Source organism: Apteryx mantelli, chromosome 4 (genome assembly GCF_036417845.1).
Source record: "Apteryx mantelli isolate bAptMan1 chromosome 4, bAptMan1.hap1, whole genome shotgun sequence".
Lineage (NCBI taxonomy): Eukaryota > Metazoa > Chordata > Aves > Apterygiformes > Apterygidae > Apteryx > Apteryx mantelli.
The window spans coordinates 18,221,783-18,242,201 of NC_089981.1; the positions used below are offsets into that span (position 1 = coordinate 18,221,783).

General features: G+C 48.0%; 1 protein-coding gene across 1 annotated transcript; it reads left to right on the forward strand.

Annotated features, from left to right (window-relative positions):
• The first annotated feature begins 8,223 nt into the window (after nt 1–8,223).
• LOC106486719 (prolactin-releasing peptide receptor-like) lies at nt 8,224–9,466 on the forward strand. Its single transcript, XM_013945361.1, has one exon. It carries the CDS (start codon nt 8,224–8,226, stop codon nt 9,349–9,351), a length of 1,128 nt encoding a protein of 375 aa, XP_013800815.1. The 3' UTR covers nt 9,352–9,466.
• The last annotated feature ends 10,953 nt before the right edge of the window (nt 9,467–20,419 follow it).

Here is a 20,419-nt window from a genome sequence, read left to right on the forward strand (position 1 = left end):
GTCAGCTCCTAGAACCAGCAGCTATTTCTTAAAAATGACCTGTTGCGTGACGAATGCCTACAGAAACCGATCGTAAGAATGGTTCATCCCACAGCTCTTTGGAAGCAGTAAATATTAAGTCAGAAGAAGGCTTATCAGATTCTTCCACCATTTAAAATTAACAAAAAGCTCTTGGTCAGACTGTGATATAGCACCCGTGATTATTTTCTTCCTGATGGTTATCTGATGGGGATGAATGCGTTTCTTTAAACCCAGCTCTCAGCCAGTTCAGATAATGTGGACCCAAATTCATCAGCCTGAGACAAATTAGCAGGCCGCTTTGGCCAAAAGTCATAATTTTGCAGAACTCCTTATAGTACTGGTCTGAGAATTTCCCTTCCTGTTGTTGCAAAAAAATTTCAAACTGGTGATGATAATTTTTAACTTTCCTTCATTTAAATAAGCTATGATGGAAAAGATTAAAAGATCTTTCATGTGGAATCTAGAGATTTCTAAAGCAAATGGAGCCGGTGAGAAATGACCTGCTTTGGAGCTAGCATTCAGACACCCAGGCCCCGTTAAATAACAAGTCGTTGGACTATAAAGTAATTAATGTGTCAGACTTCAAAGTGATGCCTGTGGAGAAACAAAGATTTGTTTTCCCTTCTTTCTAAAGAAAAATCAAAATTACAAAACCCCAATCTTTTCATGAGGGGGGAACAACTGGTCCAAAGTAGTAACCAGGCAGGTCTGCGACAGCGTATGTGGGAGGAGCCGAGAGCTTTTGATACAAAACTTCAGTATTTTAGCTGAAACATGGTGTTTGGGTGCTCGGGGTCGGTTAAGCGAAGAAAGAAGGACTGGCATTTGCAGGGGATCTCCTGCGGCCCGGAGGTCCCAGGGACCATCAGAGCTGATAGCTGCTCAGTCTCCTGTGCCTTCATGTGCTCACTCAGCCGGAGGCTTGGAAGGCTTGCAGGGATGTGGACGGGTGCAGGGAAAATGCAAAAGCCCACATTAATTCCTCAGAGGGGTTCGTGCTATTCATAATCCACTGACCTACAGTAAATGATCAAAACCATTAGGGAGACCACAGGGAATTCAGCTGCGTGTGTTGGCCAGAGATGCTTTCTTTTTTTTTTAATTCCCCTGCACTTCTTAACGTTTCCAGCTTTGTTTCAACTCTTTTTCCAATCCAGCGTTCTGGGTATTCAGCGACATATTACTCTCAGGGACGCATAAAGGCCAGAAAAGGACAACTGGAAGGTCCCAAAGTCTCCATGGCGGTCACAGGGCTGAATTGCGCCTCTGCTCGAGATTGGAAGTTGCGCAGGAAGAGCTGCTTTGGCAATTGGAGACTTTGAAAATATCTCAGTAAAACCATTTCTCTATTGAAGTTAATGGTCAAACTCTTCACTGTCCCGTGGGGACTGTGACTTAACTCCTGCCCGCCTGGAAAATATAAGTATAAATCTCACTAGTCAACTCTTGCCACCATTCCTCTGAGGCAAATCAGCCAAGTTGCTTCAATTTGTGGACTTGTCTGCTGTGCAGCACGATCTTAAAAATCACCTGCCGAATTGGCAGCTTTACCACCGGGGCTGAGCGTGTGGGCCGTAGCGTGGCTGCCGGAGGTGATGCGAGCCTACCCACACTCCTCTGAGCGCTGGCTGAATTGCTACCGAGAAGGAGCTGGGAGTGGAGAGACCTGTTCCTGCAAGACCCTGTCTCTGTGAACGGCCTCTGGAGTGATTTTTTGGAACCTGTCTGGCCCGGGAAAGAGGAGATTTCCACAAGCTTGGTTGCTGAGATCTTTAATTAGGAACAGCCTGCTTTATCTTAACATCAACTAGTCGCTCAGGTCACCAGGCCAGTTATCCCCAGGTTTAATTTCAGCTCTCATCATTACCACCAAGCTTGTCATAACAATCTCGCATAATGCAATGGAAATGAAGTAATTACTATAGGCAGTGGGCACTAATATTTTTGTTTGCCATTCAGCAGCTACTCAAATCTTGTCAGAAGTCTTGCAGTAACTTCACCCCGCAACTGCAATCAATACGCAAGTAATGCTCGGTTCCGTTCCTTTTAATCATACGACATAACTAAATTGCAGTAATAAATGCCCATTAAGGACTTTCAGGCCTAATTTCTCCCAAGCCCCTGTTTCTAAAAGTCTTTATCCACATGTCAGTCAATCTTGTGGCAATTCACTCTTCTAACTAAAAATGACCTGGGGAAGCTTTTCAGAAATGAAAATTGGAGTGAAAAACCTCTCCATTACCTGGCAGAGAGTGCAAAGGTTTTGGCAAAAGTGAACCAGCAGGCTGGGAGAAAGGATGAAGAAGAAACCAAAGTTTGCGCATGCTCTGAACAGATAGGATGAAAGAAAGGATGCAGCCAGCAAGCAACGTGGCTTGCAAAATTCGCTCTGCCATTTCAGGCTTCAGCGTATCGATACCATTTTGGGAATGCCGGAGAGCGTTTCATGCATACAGCTCTGTTTTAACTGCGCATCCCTGGGAAGGCTCCGCAGTTTGCCGGCTGCATGGCAGAAAAGCAAGGCACTCTGCCACTCATGCCACTCAGAGGCATAACCCTTCTTTAAAGGTTATGGAGGAAGGCATTCAAAGAGGTTCTCAGAACATCGTGGAACAAAATTTCCTTCACGCAACAATATCTGTCCCATAAAAATGTGATTTTTTGCAGCAAATGAACAGATCTGCAATGCCTCACCACTGCTAAGCTCAGGAAGAAAGTGGAAAGCCAGTCTGGGAGAAGTTTATGCCTTGCTCTTTGTTATACTCCTTTCTCATCATTAAGTGCTTGGCCGTTCATTTGAATTGGCTACTAATGTTTCCCTCCTCATTTAATACACTGAATTTTTGGGGCATCTGTTGGTTAACTGGCCGGTCATCTGACGCCTAGGAAGCAGAGCCTTAACGAATCACAGTTGCCAAGAGCTTTGTGGTTGTCACTGTATCGCGTGAGGTGAACCCCATCCACTCCTTTTTTTCCGTCTTGCAAGTGCTGACAGTCCTCCCGTGCTTTGTAGCTGCTTTCAACGCTGACCTCCTCGGTTGGGCTACTCTGCACTGCTCATGTCCCCCCTTGGCGGGGCGAGGATGGGGACGGGTGTCTCCAGCTCATGGGACAAGCTTCTGCTGTTCTGCAAGAGCCTGGGAACATGCCTGTGGAGGTGGTTGGGGGGGGAGGGTCAAAGGAGGGTGGGTGAAAAAAAAAATCACTATATATATATATTTTTTTCTCTGCACAAACTACCCTCTGCCATGCTCTGGTTGACTTTTTTGCTCCTGGGAGAAGGACAGCCAGAACGGCAGCTCCAGGACTCACTGCTGAGGTTTTCTTGCAAACCAGCAAGCCTCTCCTTGCTCCTGTGCTCCGGACACTGCGGGACCTGCTGGATCATGTTCCTCCGTTAGCCCAATGTCAGCTGTGGGAACAAAATTACCTTTATAACTACGACGCCGAGGCTAGGAAGTCTCGGCATCACCAAACGCAGGTGTTTTGTCCGAGAGCGCGTCCCCCTCGCCACCTCGGCGGTGCAGCCAGGATGTGCCAGGCTCGCTTCTCCGCACGGCCAGTGCCGCCTCCGCTTGGTCGCGCTGGGCCGAAACCCCAGGAGGGCAACAGGGGATGTCGGGCACTGTTGCTTTCTGTTGAAGCGAAGCATTTCGATTGCTATTTCTAAGTTCGGGGAACTGCTTCGGTGTTACCAGACAGCTGGGCTCCATGGGGAACAGAGCAAAGAGCAGCAGGAGTGTTTGATTTGGATAATCCTTTGCAAAACAAAAAAAAAAAACAAAAAAAACCCGCATGGCCTGCCCTTTTGTATCCAGCTGAGGAATTAGTTTCACCTCTCCCGGCATCTGCTGACAGATTTAGGCACAGCTGCAACATCAGCCGTGCTCCCTGCAGGGCTCCGGTGGTTTTAATCTAAGTAAGTGTTTTCTTGCAGCATTTTAACCTGATAGTGTCAAACGACAGAATAAAAAAGAAGATAAGATTGCCAGCCTCTGCATGGGTCGGGCAGTCAGAGCCTCGCAGGGGTGAAGGCAGAAATATTTTTCTTTTTTTGCAAAAATCACTCGAGCAGGGCTGCCCAAAGTCCTGAGACGGCACATCCAGCTCTCTTCAAAACCCAGACTTGAAACAGAGAGCGAACGAACAGGGACAGAGATAGATAAAAAGAGGAAACGCATACCTGCCATTTTAAATCCTAACAGCTCTGGCAAGTGTTTCTCACATAAAATAACCCCCTTTTTCCCCCCTGTGAAGAACACAAAAAAGCAGAAGCAAGCGACAAAGGGCATTTGTTTAGAGTGACTGATGGCTTTTAAGCGGTAACCATTTCCATCACTCTTTAATAACAGCTTCAGCTTGTTTGCAACAGTATTTTATGGGCTGCCGACATCCAACTCCAGGATGGCAGTAAATAATGCGAGGGGGCTGCTCCCAGTGATATTAACATGTCTGAATATATTGATATTTTTTATATATATATATAAATATATAGTCATATTAATACGTCTGAAACCGAGACAGATGAGCACAGGTCCAGGGTCAGGAGCTTGGATCTGTGAAACAGCTCTTTATGCTCGTGCAAAGCAGGTATCAAATGTGATATTTAAAGTAGAGACATTTCGAAACCAGAGAAAATTAAATGCTGTTATTTTACTCATCTCTGAGCACCCTTCAGGATGCTCCAGATGAATATGGTGAGGCCCTGACTGGTGAGAAAGCAGCTCCGGAGGAGCGATGGAAAACAGGTTCTCCTGCAAAAATGAGTGAACTCAAGTCCTGCCCATTGAAGGAAGGGAGAAGGAAAAAACCCAGTTTCCAAAACTATAGTTTTTAAAAACTAGCAATGTTCATTGCAAGAATGAATAATGTACGAATAGCTTTGTTTTGTTTTGTTTTAAAAGATATTTACATTACTTGTAACAGGGTGCACAGCCGAGAATAAAAATCGAATCCTGCTACCTGCGTGTCCTAAACGCAGTACATTGCAGAAGCTTTTTCAATAAAAAGTGTCCATGCAAAGAGTGTTTTAGTGATAAAGCTTTTCTTCCAGACTCTTAAAAATAGCAGTAATGAAGTTACCTTGAATGTAAAAGGTTCACTGATTGAAAAGGTCCTATATTTCTGTTGTGCTTCTGTGTAAATCCTCTTGAAAATACTGAGTTTCTTGAGCACATCTGTGATAAAAGGTGACCTGAGAGGTTTCCAGGGAAATGGGGAAAAGGGTGTTTTGGCAGAAAGAAGCAAATCACCAGTGACATTATGAGCAGACATGGCTCCTGCTTGCCCTGACACAAACCAAACTTGGAATAATTCTGCTTAGGCACCACTTCCCCTGTCCCTCTGCCCCAGCACGAAGTGGCATGGAGGGCCGGGGTTGGCCGGGTACCCGGCACTGCCAAGCGCGATGCCTCCTCTCTCCTGGGGACACCCCACAGCTCAGGGGGTGGCAAATACCGCACCACTGCCAGGGAAGGCCCAGAGCTCCCACGAAAGGACACAACATGTGTCCCCGCACGAGGCAGCGGGGTTCAGGTCTGCGGTGCAAGTGCTGCTCGCAGCAGGGTGGGCTTCTTGCCTGACTTTAATTTTTTAAAATTAATTAATTAATTTATTTATTGCTCTTTCTCCCCCAGGGAATAAAACGCCAAAAATGCCGTTTTTTCAGTGGTTATCGCCCGGCTGCGGCTCCCCGCACGCACCCCACCTCGGTGCGGCCGCGCTCGCCGAAGACCCCGCGCTCAAAGCGGGCGGCGGCGGCCGGTGACCCACCGCTCCGCTCCGCTCCGCTCCCGCCCCGCGCCGCCTGCGCCTGCCCCGCCGCCCCGCACCGGCCGCGGAGCCCCCGCGGCGCCCCGACGGGGCGGGCGAGGCCGGAGCCGCAGCCTCAGCCGCGGCGGCGCCGCTCCGCGCGGTCCCTCCGCCCGCCCGCCGCGCTCGTCTGGGAACGAGCAGGCTGCTGGCGCACCCGAAACGCCCATAAGCTCGAGGGGGACGGGAGGGGGTGAGGAACGCGAACACCCTGTTCCCCCCCATTGCTTTTAATTTCGCGGCTCCGGCATCAGCGCTGGACGCGCCGGCAGAGCAAGTGCATCGAGAGTTGCGGCTGCAAAAGGTCTTTAGGTGAATAACACCCTGCGGATGAGACGGTCTTAGTCATCTTCTCTGAAACAATTTGCAAGCCAGGCTGCTATTTAAACTCGGTGCTGCTCACCCAGGGCGCCGGGAGCCACGGCAAACTCGGCTTCCCAGTTTGCTTTAATGAAAAGGTAAGTCCGCTAACGGGAGCCCCTCCAGCATCCCCCAAACCCGTGCAAATCCGCTAAGCCGGAGTGTCTCAGCCTGAATACTTCTGATTTGCATCAGCGTGCGAAGAGGATCTTTGTGCTGTGAGAAAGGGCTGGCTTGATTCCTGTCTTCTTAAGAGAATTTTCTAATGAAAAGCTGAATATTTCTTATTGAGACTAATGATCCAATTTGCTTATTGGCTGCAAGGGTCCTTCCAGCTTTCCTTTTCCTCACCAGGGCAGGGCATGTGGTCCATCTATTCTAAAGCTGCGTTACTTGTAGTGCATCATTACTTGTGCGTGCTTGGAGAGGTGTAGCTGTTATGCATGTGTGGCGTGAAGTAGAAAACCATGATCCCTCTCAGTAAATTATAGGGAGTTTGTTAATTAATGCTGTTTTCACTGTCCACTGGAGGTAAGAAGAGAACTGTTCAGGTTCCAGTGGGGTGGACGGAAAGCTAAATTTGACAGTATAGGGTCAGAGAGGAGTGTCCTGGAGTGTAAGTCCTCATCTCCTTGTGGCTTCTGCCAGAATAGATTCGGCACCCCCCTTCTACTGGTGTAAGTAGTTTTGCGGACACATCCAGTATCGGCAAGTGCTCCCTATGGCGGCTGTTGCTACAAGGAAAGGTAGAAGAAAACCATCTGGGGAAGGGAAAGAGCAAGCTTCACGGGCAATTAGGCAGAGTGATCTGGAAAGGGGAAAAGGAAGGACCCTGAGCGTAGCATGAGCTGGAGCGACCTGAAGTCGTCCCCGCTGGAGCTGTCTCTTAGCCCGGCAGCTGAGTGCACTGGTGTGAAATCAGTGGGCAAAGTGCAGGGCACAGGAGGGCTGGGCTCCGCGGGGTGGAAAGGATGGATAGTGGGGAGGCCGGCTGGGTGGCCCGAGAGCAGCGGTGGGACGGAGAGCTGCTCTGGGATGAGGGAGGAAGCACGGGGTAGGGAACAGAGTTGGCAGGTGCAAAGCTAAAAGCAAAGATGCAGGAGCGCCTTTGGCTGCCGTGTGTCAGAAGAGCCCAGAGATTACTTTCCGTTAGGTATCCCCAGCCGCTGGAGGTGACCTGCAGCTCCAAACTGCCAGCTTCCCATGGCTTTGCAACCAGATGATTAACCATTTCTTAGCCAAGTTTCAATTTTTCTCCTTACCAATGCTCAGCTCTGCATCTGCCACTGCAGATGTTCTTTTTTTTTTTTTTTTTTTAATTAAAAAAACCAGCCTCTTTTAAGTCAGTTGGTGTGTCACTACAGGCAACACAGGGCTCTGAGACCCCTTTGGCCACCTTCTCTCCCACCGTTGGGTGATGCATGGGTGCTGCCCCCTTCCTCCCTCAGTCCCCTGCTCTGGCTGTGGCAGGGCTCCCCTCCCTGAGGACCGAGAGGCCTAATGATGTGGTCAGCCATACTCCAAGGACCAAGGAGGAGGACACCAGCTTCCCATTCAGTCGGGGAGGCTTTCCTGAGCTTCCCAAGTGTTGCTCTGGCCACCTCAGGGCTGTCCATGCAGGTGACGGCTAGCAGCACCGCCTCTGAGCGTGAGTCATGCAAGCCCAAATAGCCAGGAGGTGGTGGCACTGGTGCTGTCGTGACATCTCTGTCTCCACATCCCATCAGGCTTAAGGGATGAGAGTGCACCTAGGGTTTGACCTCTGGCTGCTAGGACAGCCCTACTGCAGGCCAATGGAGATGCCTAACAGACAGTAATCTCTGGGCTATTCTGACATATGGCAGAAAACCATACCCTGCCCTAAATCAGGACCAGCTAAAGACAGCCCAGCATCACCTTTGCTAGCCCAGGCTTTGGCAACCAAAGGGGACCTAGGCCCTGGAGATGGGTTCCTCTGTCCCAAAAGTACAAACAGAGCACATTTCTTTCCTCTTCAGGACTAACAAATTTGTCTCTGTTTGACTTTAAAGCATGGAGAAGCAGAATCTGTTACAGGAGAGACCTAGCACAGTTTACAGTCAGCTCCCAAATGATTCCTGGCAGAACAGCTCAGCACCTCTGTTCACTGGCCTGGACCTCCTCTTGGAGCTGAAACCACTCTTCATCCCTCTCTATGCCACCCTGGTGACAGTGGCATGCACAGGGAACCTCTTCCTCATCCTTCTCATTGCTCTCACCAAGAAGCTGCACTGCACCACTAATTTCCTGATAGGGAACCTGGCTGCGGCTGACTTCATCATGTGCCTCGCCTGCGTCCCGCTGACCGCGTCCTACGCCTTCGAGATCCGGGGCTGGCTCTTTGGGATGGTCATGTGCTACTTTGTCACCTTGATGCAGGCTGCCACCGTGTTTGTGTCAGTGCTGTCTCTGACTGCTATTGCAGTGGACCGATATGTTGTTGTTGCTTACCCTATTCGCAGAAGGATAAGCCGCAAGTCCTGCATCTGCATTGTGGCTTTCATTTGGTTACTCTCTATTATGGCCTCCGTTCCCACTTCGCTGCACACCCACTACCTGGATCTCAACAAGATTGGCCATGACATGATCATCTGCGAAGAGTTCTGGAAGCATGAAGAGAGAGAGAGGCTGCTGTACTCGTGCTTGATGCTCCTCTTGTCCTACATGCTCCCACTTTTGGCAGTATCAGTCTCTTTCTGTGCCATTTCTTACCACCTCAGGAAGAGAAATATCCCAGGTGCTGCCTACCCCTGCCAAGTCAAATGGACCAAGACGAAGCAGAAGACCTTCAGGGTGCTCACCATATCAGTGGTGTGCTTTGCTATCTGCTGGCTCCCCCTCCAGGTGGTAAACTTCATCAGAGACATCGATGAGGAATTCACCATCCTGGACAAGAGGTACGTGAACATCATCCAAGTCTCGTGTCACTTGGTTGCCATGAGCTCTGCCTGTTACAACCCTTTCATCTATGCCTCCCTCCATGACAAATTCCGATTCCACCTTAGCAGCTACTTTTACCACAAGAAGAAGAGCTCCAACATTATGTCTTGCAAGGCATCTCGATTCAATACCTGCTCCACCCTGGCAGATGCTCCTATGGGGTTCTCAGATAAGATAGCTTTGAAGACTAGAGTCTCTTAATTGAAATGCCCAAGAAGATCAGTTTTGCTCTTGGACCTGATGTGCACCTCTTTTTTGCTTTAGGCAGGACATAGAAGCCCATTGTTCAAGCCTGGTGATATTGATATGTCGCTGTTCCCCAAAAGAGAACTCTCATGCCTGACAGCTGAGAAGTATGGGATTTGTGTCTTCAAGGAGCAGCTCTTCCGAGCAACTCAAGTATATTTTGGTCTTTGTGAAAAACAAGTGCAAAAACAAGCACAGCAATCATGCAAATGCAGATTCTGAGCCAGATTTACTTGCTCTCCTTCTGTGTATAGAAATGCTAAAGGAGTGGTAGGTGCTTCTAACTGACTTAATTCAAGACACAAATAAAAAGAAGTGAGTGTCTATGAAAAAACAGTTGCTTGCCCTGTCGAAATAGAATAATGAGTATATATCCAGATCAATGATCGGACACTTAACTATTCTGATATATTTCTTTACGAGCCTCAGTTTTTAGAAACGGCCTATGCATCTACATGGTCAGAGTTCTGCCTCAGTTTTTGTGCTTTTGCTCAGTAGTGCCAACTCAAGCGTGAGAGAGAAAATGGCATTTTAGCACCCATTTACAAGCCCTAAAAATTGCTCAGTTTCGCATGCCTCAAGGGTACGATCAAGCAGTAGGGACTAATAATCTGAACTGTACCCCCCAGAGAGGTTATACGCACATGCATGCACATAGATCCCTTTCTCAGAACTTTCAAGGCCACTTTTGTGGCTCTTCTGACAATTTGGGAAATTTGGCCAAAATGTCCTAAATCACATAGCTTTCTAATACAGCTGCCGGACTGGTATTTGGTGGCAAAACGTTGCTGTACAACGCAAGTGTTTCCTGTGGGAAGGAGACTGCGGTGATGCGGTGACAAGCACCTTTGACTTCATATGGCTCCTGCGGCAGCATTCAGAGAGCTGGGTGAACGCTGAGGAACTCCAGCCAGCTGAAAAAAAACTGTGGAAAAGGTTTGGCCAGGTGCGGGCTCAAATGTGTTTCTGGTTGGGGGTAATTCCGAAAGGAGCAAAAAGCCGAGGGGAAATGCCTAAGCCCCATCCCTGTGAGCCATGGGCCATGCAGCGAGGGACACGTACCAGGTGCCGGGGCAGAGAAAGCAGGGGCTTGCTGAGACAAGCAAGTCTCCCGTCGGGCTTTGGCAGATGGCATCCAGCTTTCCAGTCACAGCTGGGTTGAAGCAGGCGGCCAAGGCTCTATTCAGAGCACAGAAAGACTTCCCCCCACAGCTTATTTAGGAGGTGGGTCCATTCTAAGCAAGAAGAACACACATTAGGTGCATTTAAGAAAGTCCTTAGTGTATGGATTCATTTTGTAGGATAAAGATTGTTCCTAAGCAACAGATAACATGTTCTGCCTCCTGTAAGAACACCAGCTCTCACAGGTAACAGTGAAATTGCTGTGTGTTTTGTTTCTTTTTTTTTTTTTTTAAACTGCAATTCACTGGTAAAGGACAATATACATTCAGCAATGTGCATTCTTCTGTCGGAGACTGTGTGGGGGCATGTGGCTGCTGAAAACAGCTGTCTCGTTTTGAGAGACAGGGTGGGGGAGGACTTTCGTAATCTACTTAACTTTCTGAAGAAGCCATTTGTGTAACGAGACTGGAAGGTCCCAATTTCTCCGGCTGTTAATGTGCGACAGCAAGCATGTAGGACATCCAACTAATGGACAAGTATCCAGGAAGCATTAGTGAAATTCTTGCGTTTCCCCATAGCGAAGTAGTCCTCAATGACAGGGGTGTGGTGACACATTATAGTGGGCATCTGATATTGGCCTTTGCCCGAGGAAGAAATCTCAGCCTCTGTTCTGAGGATGGTTTAAGAACAACAGACAAAGTTCAGACTCCTTGGGCAGAGGTGGGAATTCTGGCAACAGACTACTCTAATCCAGAAACAGCTGGCTAAAGGGTGGTTTTGCTGGTCGGACCCTGCTTAGTTGCTCTAGACCCCTGGTCCATCAGTCTGGTATGTGTAAGTGACGCAAGGAGAAGGCAGCATCTCCTCTTGTGCCAGCTGCCCACCTTAGGTTTAACCTTTCAGTTGCCCACGAGGAACCCTTTGGGGACAGGCACCAGCCGTACCCTCAGCCCTGACTTTCAGGGTCATCATTCCCTACAGTGCTCCGCATGACTGAGCTGTGGATTCATCACTGCTCTTCCCAACAGGGGAAAGGACTTGAAAGCCTCCAGACTGCATTTCCTCGCTGCCAGATGAAAGCACTCCACCATGTTGGACATCACTCATGTCACTTTGCTTTGAGAGAGCGGCTTGGCATCCTCCAGCGCAAATGCAGCTGGTTGAACCATAACAGCCTCAGCAGGTTCCCTCATCTGCTCTCGTTACGCCTGGGGATGAGCTGCTGCATGCTTGTGTTCATGCTGAGACCTTTGTGCATCCTAATGGCGCTCCTGTAAGGACGGTATTATCGCCTGCGGTGTGACTGGCTGTGACTGGGCCCTACCAAATGCAAAGTAATGCGGATGCCCATGAGCTCTGTTCTGCACCTACAAAGCAGCTAATTCTGTTCGCTTTTCACAGCTGTCGAGTTATCATACAGGACTGTGTTCAGGGGAAGGGGCCGGTTCACTTGTCCCAAAGGAGAGCAAACCAGAGGAGCGATGCTTGTCCTTTCCTCTAATAAAGGCTTGAAAAACTCAGACTGTGTGCCTGAATTGATTCCGCTCTAAAAAAATAAGGCCTACTTTTGATGTCCTTGAGTGTAACTTAATCTCATTCCAGGAAAACAATAAATTTAGATGCATTTATCTGTGCTGCTGTCACTAGTGGCAGCAGCCACTTGAGGGTTGGTCAGTCGGAGATCGGGGATGGAGAAATTAGACTGGCTGATGTGTTAGGATGGCTCTGCAGAGAAACAGCTCTGGCTAGAGAGAAAAAGTTGGGTATGCCATTTTTAGTGAGGTAATGAATCAAGATTTGCTTCTATTGACTTTGTATTTCTCACTACAATGCTATAAATACTCTATATCTGACTATCTGAATTTTGCAATAGAAACTAATTGGTCTCTGGGAAAGAAGGATGTATGTATGCCTGTATATGCACTGTATGCCCCGGCACAACGGTGCTCGACTGCCGTTCAATCCTTGGCCAGCAGAAACTTTTTGGGCACCTTTTTATATATTATTGGGCTGTGCACTACCCAGGATATAACTAGCTGTTAGCACAGAGTGTTGTTAGTGCCCTCTTCTGTTGACAGTGCTGCACGTGCTCAGGCAACTTGCACCTCCAGCGCAATGCATACCAAAATGAAGGATTTTTATTTATTTATTTATTTTAAAGCAACACAGGAATTCAGCAATAGGGATATCCTGATTCCCAGCTCTGAATTTTAACAACATCATCCTCCTACTTAGGCTAGTTGACCCAAGCCTCAGTGCCAATATTGCCAGGCAATTCCTGCTAAAGGACCTATTTTCAAAAGTTTCAAGCAGCAGCTATTTCAACTTCTAAATCTTTGCTTACAGAAATGTGACAGACAATATTAACATTCATCTTCACTATCAAAAGGCAATGGTCAGATACAAAGGTCAGGATAGTTTCCTTGCCACCGCCAGCAGCAAGCCAGAACAAGTTACATAGCTGCCAAGCAAAGCTGGGAGAAGTCCTAGCATTACAGAAAAGCGTGTGGCTTGCACAGTTTGGATTTGAAATACACTTCCCTTAATGATGCAACGAGAAAAAATATGCATTGGTTCCCCATCCACTCTTCATGGGCTAGGAGGGGCAGATGGAACAGCTGCTGTTTTCCTTGTTTTTGGAGCTGTTGATATGTTGAAGCATCTATCTTTTCCCCTGCTGCAAAAAGGGTGGCGGGAAATCCAAGGGCTGAAGGACTCCTGATCCCCTCCTGGGACCTACAGGTCTTCTTGGATTGCTCTTCCCTCCTAGATAGGCCCATCCCCATGTCAACCTGCCCCACAGAGAAATATCAAAATATCACACGTTTCTGGGAGGTGCCAGTTTTCTTCGACTGAGGTTTAGCTTAAAAAAAAACCACAAAAAACAAACAAACAAACAAAAAACCACACACTTGTCCTCAGCAGGGACAATTTTGTGTGCCAGTTGAAGGTTATTTCACCCCCTGCCAAAGTAACTACTGCCGGCATTGCTGATATATTCCATCCCAGCTGTTGGCTTTAGTCTGCAGCGCTGCCAGGAGGAGGCTTTTATTGGTCTCAGTTCTGCACAGAAATTCCCCAATCCCCATTTTACTTATCCAACAAATCCAGCTAAACCTTTCCGCCACCTTTTCACCTCACTAAGTGTTCTGAGAATTGCAGGGGAGGAACTTCTCCTGGGGGCTGATGCACACTTTGCACTTTCACTGCTGCCCCCTTTTTTTGAATGCCAAGCTCTTACTCAAAAAGTCCAGGCATGCTTGCTGCCAGGGGATTTTTTTTCACCTCTGCTTCCAAGACGAGCAAACAAAGACAAGGCCATTTTGTCAAGCTGTGAGGCACAAGCAGTCTGAGCTGCAGCAGGAACTGGGAAGTGTCATGGCTGGGGCAGGCGCTGCATCATGTGGGGCTGACCCAGTGGAGCTATGCAGGATTTTCCATCCTATAATATCAGTGACAGGTGGTGCTAGGTACAGGATGGGGAGGAAGGTAGGGGTACTTATCCTCCTCAGATGCTTCAGGCCTGGCCAGTGCTTCTGGCCCGAGCACCCTGGAGCTGTGGGGCCTGCAACCTATCCTCCAACTCAAATTCATCCTAGGCTGAATTAGATCGGGTCAAGTCCGTTGTTCTTTCTATCCCTCAGATGGCTGCCTATATCGTCTTGCTGTTAGACGCATTTGGAGGCAGATGGAGGTCTTTCCAGACTGCACACCATTCCATCTGCTTAATTGCAGGGCAAACAAAATCTTTTTGACCCTTGGCTAAAGACACAGAGAAGAAAAGCTAAAGAGTTTGAGCATTTGCAATGTAAAGTATTAAATAAAGAAACCTCTTGAGCATTATGCCTTATTTCCTTATCCTACTGCCCTGCAGAATGTAAGGGCTTCTTCCTCCTTAACTATCTTTTACCCAGCTGGAGAGAAAAAGTGAGAGAGCGAACTAGCTGAGACAGGCTGTGGCTGCTGCTGTCACCACCGCCTCCAAAGATGTTTTCTTGAAGGTGGAACAAGAGAAATGCAAAAAGGGAGAAGAGCAGCACAGGCAGAAGATGCAGCTTCTCTTCCTACTGCAGACCTTGCTGCTGGAGAAAGACCTGCAATCTTCTAGGTGTTTTTTTCTAGCTCCATGTGGATCCTGCAGACGTGCTAAGGGGATTGCGGACCTCTCACATACCCCCTCTGCTACAGCACAAGCTTGGTCTGGCCAAGGTCACATTTAAGATCTGGGGCTCAACAAACCAGTTACAGCCCATGGGATCCCAACCGGCAGCTGCAATGGGAAGCGCATCCTGGCCCATCGGTGGCACACTGCAGCTGGACCGGGGGTGACAGCCCCTTCTTGTGTGCTCTAGTACCCCAAAACGGTGACTGGTTTGTGGTCCCACACTCCTCATCTTTGCCCAACACAATCCCAACACAGCCATAGGGTGGCAGTGCTTGGCTTGAATACTCTTTAATAGTTCCTGACGTTTGGAAATGGATACAGGCATCCTGGATGCCTCTGTGCACAAACAGGGCTGAGGATTAAACCACCACTGTCCAACCTGGTGCTACTGCAGGAGAAAAGCCTTTTCCATCCTGCCCAGCAACCATCTCGCCATTATCTCTCCTTGTGAACCACCCAGTCTGGCTCCAAGAGCCATGCAAAGCCTTGCAGATGAACCTGCAGGCAGCTTAGCATCCTTCTGTGCCCTTGCTGGACTGCCAGAGATTCCTTTTTGGGTCTCCCATGGGCTCAGCACAGCGGCAAGGGGCTGCACCTCAACACCTGCAGGAGAGTGTCCCGTCCTTGGGGACATGCACCTCCATTTCCCGCTCAGGACTCAGGCCACCACATGGGTTTGAAAATGCACAAAACTTACTTGAGTGCATTCTTTGCCCAGGCGACCACAGAAAGAGGCTTGTGGACCATTTTGTGACAGCAATGGCCACACCGGCGAAATGCTGGGCACGTTTCAGGGTCAGATTCATACGGTTTGAGAGACCGTACAAGCTTTGCTGTTCTGTACACTTGCTTTCATCTTAAAGGGCTTGGGCGATGGCCCGAGATGCAGACCGATTTCTTCTTGAAGGGCGCTGAGCCTGGGTGGAAACGCAGGCCGATTCCTTTCAAGTTTCTTAAGGGAAAGCAATATCCTGCTGTTTGTTCCTGATCAGACAAAGCAGCAAGTCAAAGCTGGAATCCAAGCTGTAACAGGGCATTTTCACTGTGATAGGCGCCGCTGTGTATGAAGAAATACATCCTGCAAGTTTTGCTGAAATTTTCAATGCAGCTCTCTTTTCTTCCAAAAGAAAAAAAAAAAGTTTTTTTCCTTAATTTCACTGACTGATAAAAATCCCTGTAGTTTCAAAGTCAAATCAAGCCTCTTCTACATTCCAGAATGTATTAGAGGCATTTACTGAATGAACAGAGTTTGTGGATTCAGTATGTTATAGCCATATACAGAAAAAAATTCAGTTTTGTGTCTCCAACAGTATATATCAGAGTCTAGAAAAGGGGAGGACTATGGATAAGATCCCAGCCCTTCCCTTGTACAAGGACTCTTCCGCTGTTCCTAGTATTTTGTCCCACTTAGTTTTAATTGACCTGAAATGATGGCATTTTTACTCCTTGCCTTGGGCTATTAATCCTCCTTCTAACTGATGGCACCGTAGGAAAGCAAGAGCCTGTTATCCACTGTCAATTCTTTTTTTCTTAATTTCCTCCTGTCACAAGCTCTATTACTTCAGCCTTAATTAAAACCCCTTGAATTGCCCTAAATAGCTCTTCTTGTCCCTTTTTCCTTTTCCTGCTGCACGTTCAGAGGTGCAAACACAGTGAGCCGGGCAGCTCTGAAAGAATAGACCCACCACCCATTCAGAGGCAGAGGGCTTGCTATCAGCATTTTCTCCTGCTCTCTCCCTTTCACATCTCTTTTATATATTCCTATAATCTGAAACCACGCACATTTGCCTGCCTTATTGCCCTGCCGAGGGATGAGACCAGACCAAATGAACGCCATCTCCCACCCTGCTCCCATCAGTAGCAAGAGCAGATGAGCCAGTCCTAACTTTTATAAAATTGTCTTGACTTTTGTAGCCCAGAGTATTTGCTCACTCAGTCTTCACAGCAGTGAGGATGACAGCAACCCCCCCACCTCTAGTCAATATTTTCTGCTTGCCTGCCAAAGTTATGTACAGCAAATGGGAAAATTCTATTTTGCAGGGGTAAGCTGGAAAAGAAAAATCAAAAAACAAAAAAACCTGTGTCATCTGAGAATAAATTCAGAACCACCTTCACAAATCTGGTAGCCACAGTCTCTGATTCAAAGAAATCAATAACATGAAAAAAATGATTTGTTCATTAAATGAAATGAAAGTTTTTAGCCCTTTTTTCTTGAAAAGAGCCCTAAGTCCCCATAGTTCATAAAAGTTTGCTAAAACCGATAGGGATGGGTGGCCATGAACTCCTTCTGAAGATCTCCTCCTACTTTCTCACAGTGACATGTTTGCACACACAACATTTCCAAGGTAAGGCAAGAGCTGTTGACCATATGGCCAATAATGGTAGCAGACTGGGTAGAAAAGATCTAGGCTCTTGCAAAGACCAACTGATTGGGAATACCTGGGAATTGGAATGACTTATCTTGAACCAAAAAAAACAAACAACAAAAAAAACCCACCCAACACCCCCAAACCTTTCTATTAATTATGTAAGAAGAAAGATGAGGCTATGTTGATTTGGTGGACTGCAATGGGTTAAGATTGAGAGTTGAAGATGCTTGACAAGGTATCTATGAGTTATCAGGGGTTTTGAAAACTTTTATCTAGACTGCATGCTTCTTGCTCATGTGATCCTCCTTAATTTGATTGTAACTACTGACTTTCATAGTCTAGGCACGCAACTTCAGTCCACTTGTTTTGAGCTAGTCTGTCTTCGCCATCCGTGCTTCCTGTGTATTCACACTCACCGCTTGCCGTGCCCCATCAGCCTTCAGCTTTGCGTGATATTCCCTCCCTGCAGGTCTGGCAAGTGAAGCACTCCGACCTTTCCTCTGTTTCCAGTGACTTGACAGCTTGTTCCTTACCTTTAGGTAAGAAAGCCAATGTCACCCCAGTCTTCAAAAAGGGCAAGAAGGAGGACCCAGGCAACTACAGGCCAGTCAGCCTCACCTCCATCCCTGGAAAGGTGATGGAGCAGCTCATCCTGGAAGCCATCTCCAAGCATGTGGAGGAAAAGAAGGTGATCAGGAGTAGTCAGCATGGCTTCACCAAGGGGAAATCATGCCTAACCAATCTGACAGCCTTCTATGATGGAATGACTGGCTGGGTAGATGAGGGGAGAGCAGTGGATGTTGTCTCCCTTGACTTCAGCAAGGCTTTTGACACTGTCTCCCATAGCATCCTCATAGACAAGCTCAGGAAGTGTGGGTTAGATGAGTGGACAGTGAGGTGGACTGAGAGCTGGCTGAATGGCAGAGCTCAGAGAGTTGTGATCAGTGGCACAGAGTCTAGTTGGAGGCCTGTAGCTAGCGGTGTCCCCCAGGGGTCAGTACTGGGTCCAGTCTTATTCAACTTCTTCATCAATGACCTGGATGAAGGGACAGAGTGCACCCTCAGCAAGTTTGCTGACGATACAAAACTGGGAGGAGTGGCTGATACACCAGAGAGCTGTGCTGCCATTCAAAGAGACTTGGATAGGCTGGAGAGGTGGGCAGAGAGGAACCTCATGAAGTTCAACAAAGGCAAGTGCAGGGTCCTGCACCTGGGGAGGAATAACCCCATGCACCAGTACAGGTTGGGGGCTGACCTGCTGGAAAGCAGCTCTGCGGAGAAGGACCTGGGAGTGCTGGTGGACACCAAGTTAAGCATGAGGCAGCAATGTGCCCTTGTGGCCAAGAAGGCCAATGGTATGCTGGGGTGCATCAGGAAGAGTGTTGCCAGCAGGTCGAGGGAGGTGATTCTCCCCCTCTACTCAGCCCTGCTGAGGCCACATCTGGAGTACTGCGTCCAGTTCTGGGCTCCCCAGTACAAGAGGGACGTGGCACTACTGGAGCAAGTGCAGCGAAGGGCCACAAAGATGATTAGGGGACTGGAGCATCTCTCTTATGAGGAAAGGCTGAGAGAGCTTGGCCTGTTTAGCCTGGAGAAGAGAAGGCTGAGAGGAGATCTTATCAACGTGTACAAGTATCTGAAGGGAGGGTGTCGAGAGGATGGGACCAGACTCTTTTCAGTGGTGCCGAGCGACAGGACGCGAGGCAACGGGCACAAACTGAAACACAGACACTTCCATCTGAACATGAGGAAAAACTTTTTCACTGTGAGGGTGACAGAGCACTGGAACAGGTTGCCCCGAGAGGTGGTGGAGTTTCCTTCTCTGGAGATATTCAAAACCCGCCTGGACGCGATCCTGTGCAATGTGTTCTAGGTGACCCTGCTTGAGCAGGGGGGTTGGACTAGATGATCTCCAGAGGTCCCTTCCAACCTCAGCGATTCTGTGATTCTGTGATTCTGTGACTTAGGGATGCTGATGCTTCCCAAATCAGGCTGTTTGAGGGTTCCTCCAAGGACTGCCTTCCCAAATCACAAATCTTTTCCTCTACTGCAGTCCCCAGCTTGAGCTTCAGGCAGGGATTACTCCCTGGTTTTAGGCAGGGAAGAGCAACCACGCAATCAGTGTGGCTCACAGTCCCCATCCAGTTTTGGGCCAGCACGAGTTTGCTGGGCTTATGTGCTGAGCCTTGTGGTCCTGCTCTACATTCCTGCTAACAAAGAGCAATTAACTCCCCACATGTCAAAAGGGGGTGCTGAGACAACCCTCCTGGTGGCCCAGGCACATGGCCAATACAACCGATGTTGTTTTAGCTCACCTCCTCCACAGCCTCCCCAAACTCACTGCTTTTCTCATCTCTCTCTCTCTGCCCTGGGATGCTCCTCCATCAACAGCCTCCCCTTCTGAGGTCCCTGCTCTGACTTCATCCTCCAAGGAAGCAAATAATGACTTGCTGGGGTTTTAGCCCCCTTTCCCAGGAGACCAAGAGAGGCCAGTGATGGGAAGAGGTGCCTTGGTGATCCCTGGGATCCTCTTGGTTGGAATCGCTGCGTGATCTTGGCCATGGTGGTCATGCCATGGTTGATCCCAGGGTGGAGTGGAGGTGCAGGTACTCAGTTGTCCTGAAGACCTGGGGTACTGCCACTGGGGTACCTGTTATCAGAGAGGCCCCAAAATGGAAAATACAAAGGACAAAGTTATAGAGGGAGTTAACAAGAGCAGCCTCTCCCAATCTGAGGGCCCAGGCCATTTAGCCTTAGCCTATTTAGATGTCTATAGCTCTAAGAGGAAGATAGTATTTATTTATTACAGTGCTGTTCTTTAGAAAGCACTTGAGAGATTATCATTTGAAAGAACTTACCTACATGCAAGGTATTATTACCATTATTTGATTACCATTCAGGCTTCTCCCATGGCTGCAAATGCTGAAATCCTTTGTCCTTCTTTTGAGAATAAATTGAAATGTAGCATTAGTTATAAATGTACATGAAGGATCACCATTTTTTTTCCATGTGTACTGAATCACCCCTTGGAAATTTCCTCCTTTGTCTTCCAATGCGGCACTGCAAACAAAATTAGCCTGGTAATTTTCCACTGGTCCGAGGCCCCCTTACTATGTTTGCTCCATCATAATGTCATCAGTGATAAATGCTATTGCAGTTGGCAAAACAGCCATTAAAAGAGAACCTCTTTTGTCAAACTGGAATCATTAGACAAATTTTGTTCATGAAGAAACTTGGTTGAAAAATGCTCAGGAAATTTTGATTTTTTTTAATTGTTTCCTAGCTCATTAAGAATAATATTATGAATTTAGCTGGGGATCCTCTCATTTCTGATTTCCTTGACAAGTCTTGCAAAATAGCTTTCACA